This window comes from Physeter macrocephalus, chromosome 3 (assembly GCF_002837175.3).
Source record: "Physeter macrocephalus isolate SW-GA chromosome 3, ASM283717v5, whole genome shotgun sequence".
NCBI lineage: Eukaryota > Metazoa > Chordata > Mammalia > Artiodactyla > Physeteridae > Physeter > Physeter macrocephalus.
The window spans coordinates 16,587,320-16,602,279 of NC_041216.1; the positions used below are offsets into that span (position 1 = coordinate 16,587,320).

The following is a 14,960-nucleotide window of genomic DNA, read 5'->3' on the forward strand; positions in this document are numbered from 1 at the left end:
CTGTGAAGAAAGGTCTCTGCTCTGTCATTTGTAGGTAACATTGCTCTTGCGAAACGCCCACTTTAGCGATTTCCCTCACATTCTGAGCTGCTCCCAACGATGTGTGGAAGGGAGCCCGGGAGTCAGCTTTCCGAGCGTTCCAAGGGATGATTTTCTACACAAAGAAATTCTCCAACAAAACAGACGAGCCAAATCCTTAAACCATGTTCTAACTAGAGCCCAAAAAACGACCTAGAGGGAGGCCGGACCGCGTGGCGGTGGGTGTGTCTGGGGCGAAAGCCGGCGGCGTTGGCTCTCGGGGGGATTACCGGCGCTGTGGCTCCAGCCAAGGGGCGGGAGGGCCGCGGCCGAACAAGCCGGTGCGGACGGTAGGGGGCGGGGCTCCGGAGGCGGCCTACTTTTTCTGCCTCGCGCCGGCGGCAGACGAAGAGGGAGGAGCCTCAGCACCCTGGGCCAGGAGCATCGCAGCCTCGCCTCCACCCGGGGCTTCGCCACAGACCCCTTTGTGTTCCTGCCCCCGCCCCGGAGGCTCCCCAGCCGGCGGCGCTGAGTTCCCTCATTGGCTCAGCCGACGGCTTCATCGATTGGCTCCCAAGTCGTCCGGCGTGGTGCGCCTCTTCTCGCTACTATTGGTCGTCTGAGCTGCTCCTCAGGCCGCCGCGCCCGGTGATTGCCCGGCCGCTCGGAGTCCCTGGAAGCAGTTCCGGGAAACCCCGCGTGCTGCCGGGATCGCGTCTCTGTCCATGAGGGGGGGAGGGGGTGGCGCGCGCGCCATTTCTAGTCGTTTTCAAAGCGCCTCGCGCTGATTCTCACGGGCCCGGCCGCCGGCCCCAGCTCTGCCCCGGTGAGTCTCGCGCCGGCCCGCGGGGGGAGGGGCCGGGAGCCCCGATCCGACCCTACTGGGCCCGGCCGGGGCACGGCGCCTTGTCCGCAGTTTCGTTTTCGCTCCGAGGCCCCGGGGTGGGGGTGGGGATGGGCTGGTGGCGGCTTCAGCCTCGTCCGGCCGCTCAGTTGAGGGCCTGGCCCAGCCGAGGCGCCTCCTCGCCCTCGCGCATCCTCTCCCCGCCCTTCCAAACCCCGGCCCGCGGTCCGGCCGGCCCGGCGCCTTCCGCGCAGGCTGCTGGGCCGGGCGCGCTTTTCCCGCCTCCGCCCGCTGCTCCACGCGGCCGGGCCGCGTCGGCGGCCTGGGGCGCCCGCGGCCCCATTGCCTCTCCCCGCCGGAGTCGTCTCGCTCCCGTCTCTTCCGGCCTAGCCACGAGTGGGATGTGTTGATGATCCGGACCGACATGGGGAGGGGGTGGGCAGAGGGCGGGATGCAAACCCCGAGTGACCTGAGCCGGGAGAAAACTTTTGTGTGAAGTACAGGCCAAAAGGCTGGTTTGTGTAGGAAGCCTCCCTCCCCTCCCCCATTCTGCATGCTGTGAGTCGAGATTTGAAGGAAAAAATGACTACTAGAGGCCATGAAACTTAGCCTTCGAGCGGCGCCTGAGATACCTAATTCTAAGACTGTCATAGGCGCACTAAATTGGAAAGGCGATTCTTTTTCTTCTGCGGTAGAAACCGTAATTGTCAAAATTTAAAACTTGAAGCCACGGGGCTCTTGAAGGGTTCAGTCCTTTCACACTACCTGTTTCAGATTTTTGCTGTCCTCCGGAGGCTGAATTTATGTCTCATGAGTCAGTCGTAGGTTAAGGGCTTGACACTCCTAAGCCATGAGATAACCGTTAGTCTTCATTTCGTTGGTTCTTTTAAAGCCGGTCTCTTAAATGTGAAGAATTTTCACGAGATGTTCAGAAAAAACCAGGGAGGGGCTAGCGCCAGACTTCCCAAATCTCCCAGCAGCCCTTATTTAAATTTCTACTTTTCGCAAAAAAGTTTAGATCAAATGACTTAAGTCACATTAGTGTATTTGCTGCATCCAGAAATATGGTTTGGCTGTGTGGCATCGTATTGAATACACACAAGAGTTTTAAATGGTCTTATATGACATGAAAGTCTTTTTTAAAATGAGCACATTGTATTTGGCTTGAAGAGAGCTTTTTCCTTGATCCGAAAGGTTTTATTTTCTGGACTCTAATAGTTGTACTTTTTTGTTGTTGTTAAAGTTTACAGACTTTTTGTAAATTTCAAACAATTTGAGAATCAACTTGTAGAGAGTCTTTGCAATGAATGGTAGTCATAAATATTTCTGGCTTGTGCTTAATATGCAACTTGTCTTTTTGCTTTACACATACTTAAAAAAATACCACCTTAACAGATGTTCGTTGAACTTTTCTGTTAAAAATTTGCTTTCTTTCCGTGACTAATAGTATTCCAAGGTGCAATACTGCAAGGGTCTTGTGATACGGAGAACTTTTGAGTTCTGATGATCTTATGGTCGTATTTGGGGTTGGGGGAGCATGGAAAACTCTATGTTCACAAAGATGTTTTGGACTTTAGGATGCATCTTTATAGAAGTAGGTTGTATTAATCAGTAAACTATTCATCTTAAACTGTAAGTAGTTTCTTGATCAAAAGTGCCAGTTTTGAATGTTTTTGTTTTTGCCAGTTCATCAGAATTTGAGGCTTGCGTTGAGAAACATTTATCCACCCAGCGATTAACTACGGAGTCTGCGTCTGTATAGACATTAGAGGGTTACTAAGTCTTAATAATGTTTTGTTATCATAAGAAGTCATGATATTGTTTATCCCATTTTCAAAGTAACCCTTTCTGCATTTTCCTCTCTTCCTACTCTATTACCTCCTTCTCAGTCTTCCTCCCTTTTTCATTAACTTCAACTAAACATCGGTGGTCTTTGAAAAAATATCGGTGGTCTTTGAAATGAAGTTGTTTTAAGTCGGAAAACTGCACCTGGTGCATTTGCACAGTGTTTTGATAAGCAGTCTGGAGGTGTGGTTATCTTACGTATGGGTTTTAGTGCTTTTTAGGAAACTTGTGTTTTCTTTATAGCTGACTAGGTATCTTGAGTTTCATCAAGAAAAGTAGGCTTTTCCTTGAAATCCACCTTCATGTCCTTTATTTCAGTATTCGTTGCAATGTCTTTATTCTGGTGCTTATTACCTTCATCATATTATAATTTCGCCACAGACAAACGCACTTTAACTTTAATTCCGTCTTTTGAGGAGGTAGTATAGAGACTGGCCTTGTATGGTTTTATTATTTAATCGCTCTCTTCAGGGAGTTGATCCATTTCAGCATTACTTACAGGTTGAACACCCAAAATTATTTGGGTAGATTAATCTGAGACATCTGACCTAAGTTTATCCTAATTAGGGAATGTTTATTGAAACTATTTGGAAGAAATTAGTTATCCCTTCTGAAATATGTTTTTTAGGTTTATTTTACTGATATGAAAAATTCAGTATACACTTATGATTTTTTTTTTTTTAAGAAGCAACCTTAACTATAGCTCACTTTTTATTTTATGTGGACTTAAAACAATCATTTAGCTTTTAAACCTGGTCATTTTTTCTTTTAAATCTGTGAATGGGAATAGCAAACTAATTTTAGAACAAAAATTAATGTCAAGTTGTGTTTTTTGTTTTGTTTTAAGTGAGGCGGAGAAAACCCAAATCACCAGAATGTTGAACTAGAGACAACAGGGCATTTATTTCACACCTGTCTTGGATTTGAAGCAGAGCTAGGAAACTTTGAAAGTCCTTGAACCTTAAGTTGTCTGTGGGTGTTCATTCTGTTTTTAAACCAAACTTTTTAAAACTGTGTAAGAATTGAGAGCTTGAGGGGCTTTTTAGGATTTTGTGGTGATTTGGTGGTTGATAAGCTCGTCAGGACACAACAGCTGCTTTTGTTAATCAGTGATTCTACCTTAAGTAAATTCAAGGCTTTATTTAACCTAGTGTACATGAAGTTCCTTAAATAACACTTCCATGTACATTTTCCATGGTTTTACAGAATTATTATGCAAATTTAGGTCAGATACATCAGAAAAGGCATCATAAAATAATATTTTGATAGAAGTTATTAGCAGCATGTATACAAATTAGTTTAGATAAATCATGCATTGTCCTACAAACTAGTTATTTCTGGCTTAATGTAATATAGCTCCTGAATTTTTTCCAGCAGCATAATAAAATGGCTAATCAGGTGAATGGTAATGCGGTACAGTTAAAAGAAGAGGAAGAACCAATGGATACTTCCAGTGTAACTCACACAGAACACTACAAGACACTGATAGAGGCAGGCCTCCCACAGAAGGTGGCAGAAAGACTTGATGAAATATTTCAGACAGGTATAATATACATTTCTTGTTTCTGACTGGTTATGAAAGTGAGGGCAAACCACTTTGAATTTTATAGACTTTTTTTAAGGTTAAATATTATTGTTTCTGACCTATATAGAGCTGAATGTTACTTTCCCTTCATTGAGGGCATATTGGGTTTGACTTTGATATTCTTATTTCATTATTTCAAAGCCTTCTTAGTGTTGAATATGCAGTCTTAGTTGTTTCAGAATAGTACATCAATTTGTCTTAGATTTACCATCAATTAATATACATGTTTCAGCATATCAAATTTTACATTTTTTCTTAATCTAAATCAGTCATCATTTTGCTTTTACTTTTCTACTTTAGCTTCTTAAAGTGATTGTTAAAACAGCTTGGGTCTGATTAGGTGGCATAATAAGAGGACTAGTTAGACTGTATTGTCTGAAATGATAATAAATGTCAGACTCCTTGAGAGTTTGTGGCCTGTCTAGTTTCTAACAGACAGAAATCCACAACTCTCAGTAATTTGGAAGTGTTTGGTTTGTAATAGCTGCTTTTTTTTTTCTTGCTTTTTTTTTTTTTTTTTTTTAAATCTAGGAGTCCCATGGTTAAGTGCTTAAGGAAATTTGAACATTTTAATATGGTGGTTGTGAGTGGTTTGAAGTTCTAAAGAGGGAGAGAAATATATCCCCTTAGGAAGTGTTGTTCATAAATAAATGTGTCCTCCCCCTTTGGGGCCATAGATGGAAACTTTCTTCCTCTGTGTTTTGTGTGCCTATCCAGATTCTGGGAGAGAGAATTGAACTGTCTCACAAACGTGTCTTAAGTACCGTAGTAATAAATATCTGGGTTTTTTTTGGTCCTTAAAACTTTTTTTTTTTTAATCTGAGAAGCTCAAGATAATTTTAGACATTAAAATGACTTCTCAAAATGACTCCTGGGTGATGGTCCCATTTGAAAATCAGTCCTCAGGAACTTTCTGTGACATTCTGCCATAGAGAATTGGCAGTGATCTGCTTCGAGATACTCTCTTGTAGAGTGTTCTGTTACTGATAAGAGGCTGATGGTTTGGGTGTAGGGTTGGATTGACAGAACGGACTGATGGGTATCCTGAGTTGTGGCTTTGGGTGGTGATATGGAATATTCAAGTAAGGAAACTCCAATTATTTAGGCATGCTCATTTTGAGCTCTTAAAACAAATCATGGCAACATTTTTTAAAAAGTAACTTCGCAAGTGACAGTATTATGGAGTAAAGTTCTTTTTGGCTTTACCAAAATGGAGTCACTTTTGATGTTAGTTCATATGGATTTGGGGGTTTTAATCTGCCAAATATTTCCATTTTACTTTGGATCAATTCTGAAATATATTGAGAAATATAAAATTTAACAAACTTAAGAAATTATACTTAAACTTAGTAAATGTTCTGTGTGCAGTTAAATATACTGTATATATAGAGAATGCAGTGCATATATTTTCTGTATAGTTTGCTCGTTAAGTCCACAGTAAAGTCCTTTTAATGCCATTTGCAAAAATTGTCATTGTTGACAGTGTTGTGAATGCCACAGCATCTTTTAAAATCTCATTGTGACACTTCTGAAGACCAAAAAAAATGCCTTAAAATATGACTTTCAGAATTGATTAATCAAGCTGCACTGGCATTTATAGAAAAGTTTAAAATTATGCCTTTCCACATTCTGACTGCAGCAAAGTAGACGTTCAGATAAACAGTTGAATTTCATTTTATCTTAGGTGTTAAGGAGGGAAAAAGCCTGTGACACTTTTTGGAGAGTGGAAAGAATTATTTAGTAAGAGGTTCTGTCTTATTTTTTTCCCCACTTCTTGTGTGGTTAGCAATAACTCCAACAGTGCATGTAATTTGAAGGTTGCTCCTTGGGAAATACAGTGTGTTCTTATCACCCTAACATAACTTGTTATATTAATACTTAATCTGTAGTACAGTGTGTACATCAGATTTAACTTCCGGAACTTAAACGTTTTGGGGAGTGGGAAATGGGGTTAGGATTTTTTTGGTTTTGGGGGGGATATGGGGATTGAAATTTATGTTTATAGGTGTTGACATTTTATCTTTTGTTTTCTTGTACTCTTGACCTTTCTGTATAGTATTTGTATAGCTGCCTATATGCATATAGTTAAATGAAAATGTAGTTATAGTATTGAATATAACAATTCTTGATTAAACACTGATAGCACAGTTTAGATTATCCCCTTTGTTGCAATAATGTTACCCCTTTTCAATTTAATTTTTAGGATTGGTAGCTTATGTCGATCTTGATGAAAGAGCCATTGATGCTCTCAGGGAATTTAATGAAGAAGGAGCTCTGTCTGTACTACAGCAGTTCAAGGAAAGTGACTTATCACATGTTCAGGTAAGGTCATTATTCAGAAATGTCTTTGAACAACTAATGATCTGAAATTATTTTACTGTTACTTTGTTTCCTGTAGAGGAGTGGTATTTTTGTTTCTTTTGTTTTTTTTTTTTTTTTTTGCGAGGTATGCGGGCCTCTCACCGTTGTGGCCTCTCCCGTTGCGGAGCACAGGCTCAGCGGCCATGGCTCACGGGCCCAGCCGCTTCGCGGCATGTGGGATCTTCCTGGACCGGAGCACGAACCCGTGTCCCCTGCATCGGCAGGCGGACTCTCAACCACTGCGCCACCAGGGAAGCCCCTATTTTTGTTTCTGACTACCTCTGCTTCTTTTAAAAAATTAGCTTAAAGAAAAAAAGATCTACATGGCAGAGAGTTTTCAGAAACACAAGCATAAAGTAAAAGTCTCCCACTCCTTTGTAATATTTTTGGATTATGTGATCCTGTTTTATTATCTTGGAGGGAAATAATGTTGGTGGGGGGAATAGATTCAGGACACCTGGCAAAATAGCCCAGATACATTTAAATATCAACCAGTGGAAGGCTGTTTTGCCATTGTAGCAGGTAAGCTCCCCGGAGGTCTTGTGTGTCTTAACTGCTGTCTGCTCCAGTCTGGCATATAACAACCACTCTGCAAATATTTGTTGAGTTGAATAAATGAGTAAATATTTTGTTAAAATTCTGGTCTTCTGAAATTTAAATTTAATTATGTATTTGACCCTTCATCAATTCCTGGTGATTCTTTTTCATTGAATTACTTGGCTGTTCTAGAACAAAAGTGCATTTTTATGTGGAGTTATGAAGACCTACAGGCAAAGGGAGAAACAGGGGAGCAAGGTGCAAGAGTCTACAAAGGGACCCGATGAAGCAAAGATCAAGGTAAAACTTGACTTGGATAGTTGTAATGAAATTAAATTTAATTATGAGATCAAGTGCTTCTTTTCATGTTTCCTAGAAACAGTGTTTATTGCACGTAAAAAAGAAAGAAAAAGAAAAACTAGTGTTTGGAAATGAGATTATTTAGGGAAAATTACATAAGAAGAATTTTGGGGGCAGACATTTAATTATATGTTTGGTGAAAATTGCTAAACATGCTCTCCCTTATTCCTTGTTCTTTTGGCTATGAATGACATATTTATTGATACTTCCAATAATAGTTTTTTAGATTGATTCAATCATGTCTCTTCAGTTTCTTTCCAAGTATTTTGCGTCTTTTCTCTTGCTGAAGAGGTGTTTTAATAACTGCTTTCCTCCTTCTCAGTTTTTATTTACTTCAGTTTCTTTGTTTGTAAACTGGGAGCAGTAATAGTACCTACCTCATGAAGTGTGAAGGTTAAAGGAATTAAGATACGTAAAGTGCTTAGAGTAATGCCTGGAATGTAGCGAGAACAGTATAACTATGAGCCATTATCATTATTACTATTATTATTTAGATAAACAAAGGTGAATATAGGGCTTTTAGTAAAAGAATTAAATGGATATTGATGTTTTGCTGCAGTGATAGACTTTTGAGTTTGAAATAGTTAATTTATTTAATGTTGAAGTTTGTACAATTTTATGTTTTAGACAAGAACTATAACAGTTTTTATCATGTAACTAGCTTATATAAAACTCCTTTGTACCTTTTTTCCCTCATCTGTAAAATGGCACAATCCCATTCTTATATCTTTTAACTAATAGATGAAAACTCTATTTGCCATAATGGTTGTTTTTTAAAAAACTTATTGCTGTTCATTGGATAGATTTGTATTATTTCCCTAAAGCTGGCTATTTGCTCTTGAGAAGGTGCATATTATATATGTAATATGGGTATATTATATATTATACAACTAATGTATAATATATAATATGTTTTGTGTGTATTCTATATTACATGTATTTCTGTGGTTAAAATAGTCAAAGGTAGAAGAATGGAGAGTCTAAGGTAACTGGAATCCCGGGGTTCCTCCAGAGATATTTTTGAAAACTATTGAACTTGGTGATGTCTAAAGTCTTTTGCTGCTCTGACATGCTGTGATTTTAAAAACCTGAAGTGTAAAATTCTCCTTTCTAGATAGATTCCATTTCTTTTTTTCCATGTGTCTTTGTTCTGTAGGCCTTTCATATGAACACAAACCCTTAAGGGCAAGGACATTATCTTCTTTTCTGTGATTCCTCTTAATACCTAATATAATGTTGTGAGGAAGGTTGGAAACGTAGTTTGTTTTTTGAAACCTGAGAGTATATTCATTTGGTAATTGCCAGATGTTTTGAGTCTGTGCTGTATGAGAAATGGTCTGGTTTTTATGGAGCTTATGGTATAGTAGGAGTACAGAACAACAGGATTAAACAAAATAAAGGTTAAATTATTTGAGTACAGTAGAAAGAGTAGGACAATGTGAGAAATAGTAAATTAGAGAAGCTGCATAAAAGAGCTAGGACTTCTGATTTTTTTAAGGATAGATAACTTTTTTTTTGTTAGTTGTCTTATGGATTTATTATTGTCAGTATGATACGGACACTCAAATCTCTTTGATATCCTTTAATGCCAGCATCCTCACTGGAATTAATACAGCCTTTCCACAATGTTCTTTAAAGGGGATAGAGAACATTTCATTTGAAAAGTGTCACTGGATGTAAGTATGCTACGTAAAGGGCGCAAATAAGGAAAAAATCTAATTGATATAGAGGGGGTGCAAAATGAGGAATACTGTGGTACATAAGTATGAATAGGTAGCCTGGGATCAGCTTATGTTGAAGTTTTAGTAATCCTTTCCCCTTTTTTCTGTTCTCATAACAAAAAAGTGATGTGTGCTTGGAGGCTTAACTTGCCTGCAACTCTTTCCATTAAATGTATGGAAAGAAGAAGTAAAAGTCAACATGTGTGAGAGGAACCAGTGTGAACTTTGTGATTTTTTTCCCCTAACTAAAATATATAACCTAAGATGTTAAGGTACCTTTTGGAAAAGATTTATATTTTGATTTGTGTGTGTATGATATTTAATATTCAACTATAAATAATTATGTATAATTATCTTTAGGCCTTGCTTGAGAGGACTGGTTATACCCTGGATGTAACCACAGGACAGAGGAAGTATGGTGGTCCTCCACCAGACAGTGTGTACTCTGGCATGCAACCTGGAATTGGAACAGAAGTAAGTGTTCTTCAGCTGTTCGCTGAAATCTTTCCAGTTTGTATATAATTCTACCTATTGTATGATGGGGGAAAAATTGATTTTTTTTCAAAGAGTAGCTATTATTATTTTTTTGGATATCCATCTGTATTTTGCTGCCATCATAAGTAGGGATAATCATGTGACTGGTAGATACCCAGACACTTTGTAAAGGAATGTAGAGTTTTTGGAACTGTCTACTAAAACTATGCAACTAACAACACACCATTTTAGGTCCTTGGGGTGAGGTTATTAAGGAGAAACAATTGCTTTATTCTGTTTTTGTTTTTGTTTTATGTCAGTAATTTTGAATGGTGCTTGTCCTCCCTACTTGACCCTCCCCTTCATCACATAGAAGATCTCAGTGTTCACAGAGAGATTTATTGAAGGGAGTGGGTTGCACAAGGGGCGGATGTAGAATCAGATAAAAGGTTGAGCACATTGGTCTGTACTTGAACAAAGAAGGAATCCGTCCTCCATCTGTGTTTTCATGAAGGTTGCTTCATATACCTTTGTGCTAGCCTATTCTAATCCTTTGAATGGAAAAAACTGTGTGCCAAGAGGTAAGCCCTGTTACTGCACGGACCTTTTCTGTTTGGTGTCTGTTTAGTGCCTAGCATAATGCCAGGAGTATAGTAGGCACACAGTATTTGACAAATAATTGGTTATGGTGTTTTTCTTTGAGTACTGTAATCCTGACTTCGTAACTTAAAATTTAAACTAGGTTAAATGATAATCTTATAGGATTTTCTTTAAAACAAAGTGATGGCAGTAGCTTCCTTAGGTGATGATGTCAGTTAAAATATTTAGGTGGTATTGTTATGCATCTCCTACTTATATTAGAATTCTAAGAAATCTTAAAACTTTACTCAAACGTTGTCAATGGCACCCTTCTAAAAGCTGAAACTTAACTTTTCAGGTAGCCAAAAGCAAAGATTATTATTTCTGGTTTGTGAATAGATAAATAAAGACATCTCCATTTAACATAACACTTTAGATGTATATCAGAGCTAATTCTAGTTATATTCTGTGTATGTAGAATGTTCTCTGTATGTAAATGTTTACAGTTATTGGTCTTTGTTCCCTGAACTTCTTTTATACGTTATTACAGTTAATGTTCTGTTTCTTAATATTTAACATTATTAAAAGGGCTCTAAGCATTTTTGTTTTTTATGATACCTGTATCAGCCACATATGTTTGTTTTGAGTCTCAAAAAACTGTAAATTACTTAATGCTATATAATTATTGATAGAGTTGGGATTGGGACTCTAAACCATCTACATTCCTTACAGGAGCAAGTGTCATTGAAACAATATACAAGTGAATGATATCTTTAGCCTTTCACTCACTTTTGTCCTCTCATTAATCCCCCTCCACCATCCTTTATCTTTAATGTTCTATTTATGTTGTGACCCTTTAAAATCTACATTTATATTTTATTTTTAAACAATATGGAAATATAGTTCAGCTTCCTTACAGGGACTCCTACACCATAGATATTTTTCTCTAATGGTTTTAAATTTTGTTCCTGGCATCAGGATTTTTTTTTTCCTTACCTTAAGCCCTCATATAAAATGAATAAAAATGGAATTGATGCTTTGCCTTTTTTCTTGTTCTTGAGGCAGCTTGAAACACCTCCAAGAGGAGAATACATTTTGAAAAAGTTATCTGTAGTATACCATGTGATATCCTTATCAATTATTGCTATATTTTTTTAGTTTTGTTTCTTTGACTAACTATAAAATCCTTAGGAGTAAAAATTGTTTGTATCATATGGTTCTGTTCTTCACAATGTCGAGTATAGCCTGGTGTAAAATTAGTTGGTTGTGTCTATCTCATAATTATAGAAATAAACTTTTTCTATTAGATTGGTTTCATTAATGAGCTCTTTAATGGAAACTTGTTTTGGGCTTCCCTGGTGGCACAGTGGTTGAGAGTCCGCCTGCCGATGCAGGGGATACGGGTTCGTGCCCCAGTCCGGGAGGATCCCACATGCCGCAGAGCGGCTGGGCCTGTGAGCCATGGCTGCTGAGCCTGTGCGTCCGGAGCCTGTGCTCCGCAACGGGAGAGGCCACAGCGGTGAGAGGACCGCGGACAGCAAAAAAAAAAAAAAAAAAAAAAGGAAACTTGTTTTATGTAGATAAGGAAGGAGTTTGCTAGTACTTTAAGATTTCACTGGAAGTATTTGAACAATTTAATAGAGTAAACTTTTGAGTATCCAATTAGAAACAAATAGTATGCTAATTGTAAAATATGTATACATTCTCTTATATTGCACTCCCTCTTTAGCAGAAAGATGCGTTTTTCTGTATGTTAGATATCATTACATACAGCAGATATGGTTGCAGCAAAAATCCCTATATGAGATCACCAGCCTAAGCCGCTCTTTTCAAGCAGTTTGTTGCAATAAGAGTGCAGTGTAAAAGTTTGGATTTCTCCCTTAAGTTTAGATTTCATGAGATTTGGCCTATATGATTTGAAAATTAAAGTTTTTAACATACTGGGTTGATGATAGTTTAGTACAAGATTGGTTTTAATTGGTGTCATATTGATGCTCTAAGGTTTGGGTTTTTCTTTTATGGTTCATTACATTTACTAAAAATTATTATTAGCTCTTTTAATGTTTTATTTTATTTATTTATTTATTTTTATTTTTGGCTGCGTCGGGTCTTCGTCGCGGCACTCGGGCTCTTCGTTGCAGTGCGCGGGCTTCTCTCTAGTGTGGTGCGCGGGCTCCAGAGTGTGTGGACTCTGTAGTTTATGGCACTTGGGCTCTCTAGTTGAGGCATGCGGGCTTAGTTGCTCCACAGCATGTGAGATCTTAGTTTCCCGACCAGGTATCTAACCCACGTCCCCTGCATTGGAAGGCGGATTCTTAACCACTGGACCACCAGGGAAGTCCCCCAAAATTATTATTAGCTCTTGACTGAGGAAGTTGAAATTAGGGTCAGTGCATGAGACTGATATTATTAAAATTAAGCTATGAGAAGACTACGAGGTTTTATCTTTGGATAAAATCTACTGTAAAGGGCTTCCCTGGTGGTGCATTGGTTAAGAATCTGCCTGCCGGTGCAGGGGACACAGGTTCAAGCCCTGGTCCGGGAAGATTCCACATGCCGTGGAGCAATTCTAGAGCCCAAGAGCCACAACTACTGAAGCCCGCGTGCCTAGAGCCTGTGTTCCGCAATAAGAGAAGCTACCACAGTAAGCCCGCGCATCGCAACGAAGATTAGCCCCTGCTCACCACAACTAAAGAAAGCCCAAGCACAGCAACGAAGACCCAATGCAGCCATAAATAAATAAATAAATAAATATCTACTGTAAATTAACCCTGTAAGTGAGTACTCATTAATGGACATAGTTGCTAAGCATTGACCTTGAAATGAGAAATACACAAGAATGATAAGCATCAATTTTGAAATGCGTTTTTTTTTTTAGTGTGCCTTGGTTCTCAGACTTAGTCTGGTTATAGTATCTTTGTATCCTTTTTTTTTCCTTTTTCTTCCAGTTTTATTGAGAAATACTTGACATACAGCACTATATAAACTTAAGGTGTACAGCATAATGGTTTCACTTACATACATCATGAAATGATGACCACGCTATGTTTAGTGGGCGTCCATCATCTCATAAAATTAAAGAAATAGAAAAAAATAATGATTTTTCCTTGTGATGAGAACTCTTAGGATTTACTCTCTTAGCAACTTTCTTATATAACATACAGCCGTGCTAATTATATTATGTTGTACATTACATCCCTAGTACTTATAACTGGAAGTTTGTACCTTTTGACTACCTTCATCTAGTTCATCCTCTCCTCAACCCCGCCTCTGGTAACCACAGATTAATCTCTTTTTCTATGGGTTTGTTTGTTTGTTTTTGAAGTACAGTTGACTTTCAACACTATGTTAGTTCCAGGTGTACAACACAGTAATTTGATATTTCTGTAGTTTGAAAATGATTACCATGATAAGTCTAGTTACCATGTGTCACAGTATCTGTATTCTTCAACTGGTATTGTAAAACTGTTTTAATTTTTTCCATTGACAAATGTAATCTCTATGGAGATCATGTCTATATAATAAATTCTTGTTTAAAGAGCATAGCACTGATGATCTGTGGAGGAATTCAAAGGAAATGGTAGATTGGGATCTAACTCTGGTGTATTATCTAGTTGAAGTGTTAAAGAACCAGTGTATTTAACAGACCTGTGAGTATATGACTTTGTAGCATCTGACTTGAATTACATATAAAGAAAAGCTGCTGTGTTTGCAAAATAGCGAATAGGAGCTGGATAATGGAACAACCCTAGTAGATAATCAAAAGACACTGTTGAGGGACTTCTCTGGTGGTCCAGTGATAAAGAATCCGCCTTCCAATGCAGGGGACGCGGGTTCGATCCCTTTTTGGGGAACTAAGATCCCACATGCAGTGGGGCACCTAAGCCCACACGCCTCAAGCTAGAGAGCCCGAGTGCCGCAAACTACAGAGTCCACACACCCTGGAGCCCACATGCCACAACAAAGAGCCCGCGCCGCAACGAAAGATCCCGTACCCCTCAACGAAGACACCCCCCCCCGCGTGCTACAACTAGGACCCTACGCAGCCGCCGCCCCCCCCGCCCCCGAAAAAAGACACTGTTGAGCTGTCTGGTTACTTCTGTTGATTCCTTCCAGAGTCTCAGAGGGCTTCCTCTATTACTGTTGAAGTAATGAGTGGATAGATAATAGCCAAAACTTTCAAAGCCTTAATGCCTAGTGAGTAAAGGAAGAACTGTTGTTAGGGTATTCACTAGATTCTGTTGGTCCTGGAGGGGGAGGATTAACCTGCACATGATTGAGTGGTTACTCTGAACAGCTCATATGGAGCCAGAATGGCTCAACAAGTTAATAAAAGGAAAACATTTATGTTACATTTTAGTTAATTAAAAATTGAGCTTGAAAACTTTAAAAAGAGTGATCTTAGTTAGTTTTTGAATACTATTTATTTTCAGCCTTTTTAAGTTCTTTTAATGTCCTAAGTTAAATTGATCTTGGAATGAGACCATCTCCTATTTCTCAAACAAATCAGTATTTTTGGCATGTTTCTTCATGGACCCCAGTGATTATAATATTGGGTACTTTGTTAACCATAGGTTTGTGGATGTTTCTTTTATTTGTTTATTTATATTTTTAATTTTTTTTTTTTTTTTTTTTT

General features: G+C 38.8%; 1 protein-coding gene across 6 annotated transcripts in view; it reads left to right on the forward strand.

Moving 5' to 3' along the window:
• Positions 1–720: 720 nt before the first annotated feature.
• Positions 721–14,960, forward strand: part of HNRNPR (heterogeneous nuclear ribonucleoprotein R) — a 38,099-nt gene continuing 23,859 nt past the window's right edge. For 2 of the 6 annotated variants that reach the window (XM_028487751.2, XM_055083683.1), the window contains exons 1-5: positions 722–844; positions 4,085–4,250; positions 6,496–6,614; positions 7,383–7,490; positions 9,632–9,745. In XM_028487751.2, the coding sequence (XP_028343552.1) occupies positions 4,094–4,250; positions 6,496–6,614; positions 7,383–7,490; positions 9,632–9,745 (498 nt within the window). In that variant the 5' untranslated portion in view covers positions 722–844; positions 4,085–4,093. Of the gene's footprint in view, positions 845–4,081; positions 4,251–6,017; positions 6,033–6,495; positions 6,615–7,382; positions 7,491–9,631; positions 9,746–14,960 lie in introns of those variants that run through there. The other 4 variants (XM_055083684.1, XM_007121082.4, XM_055083688.1 and 1 more) reach the window with 4 other exon arrangements.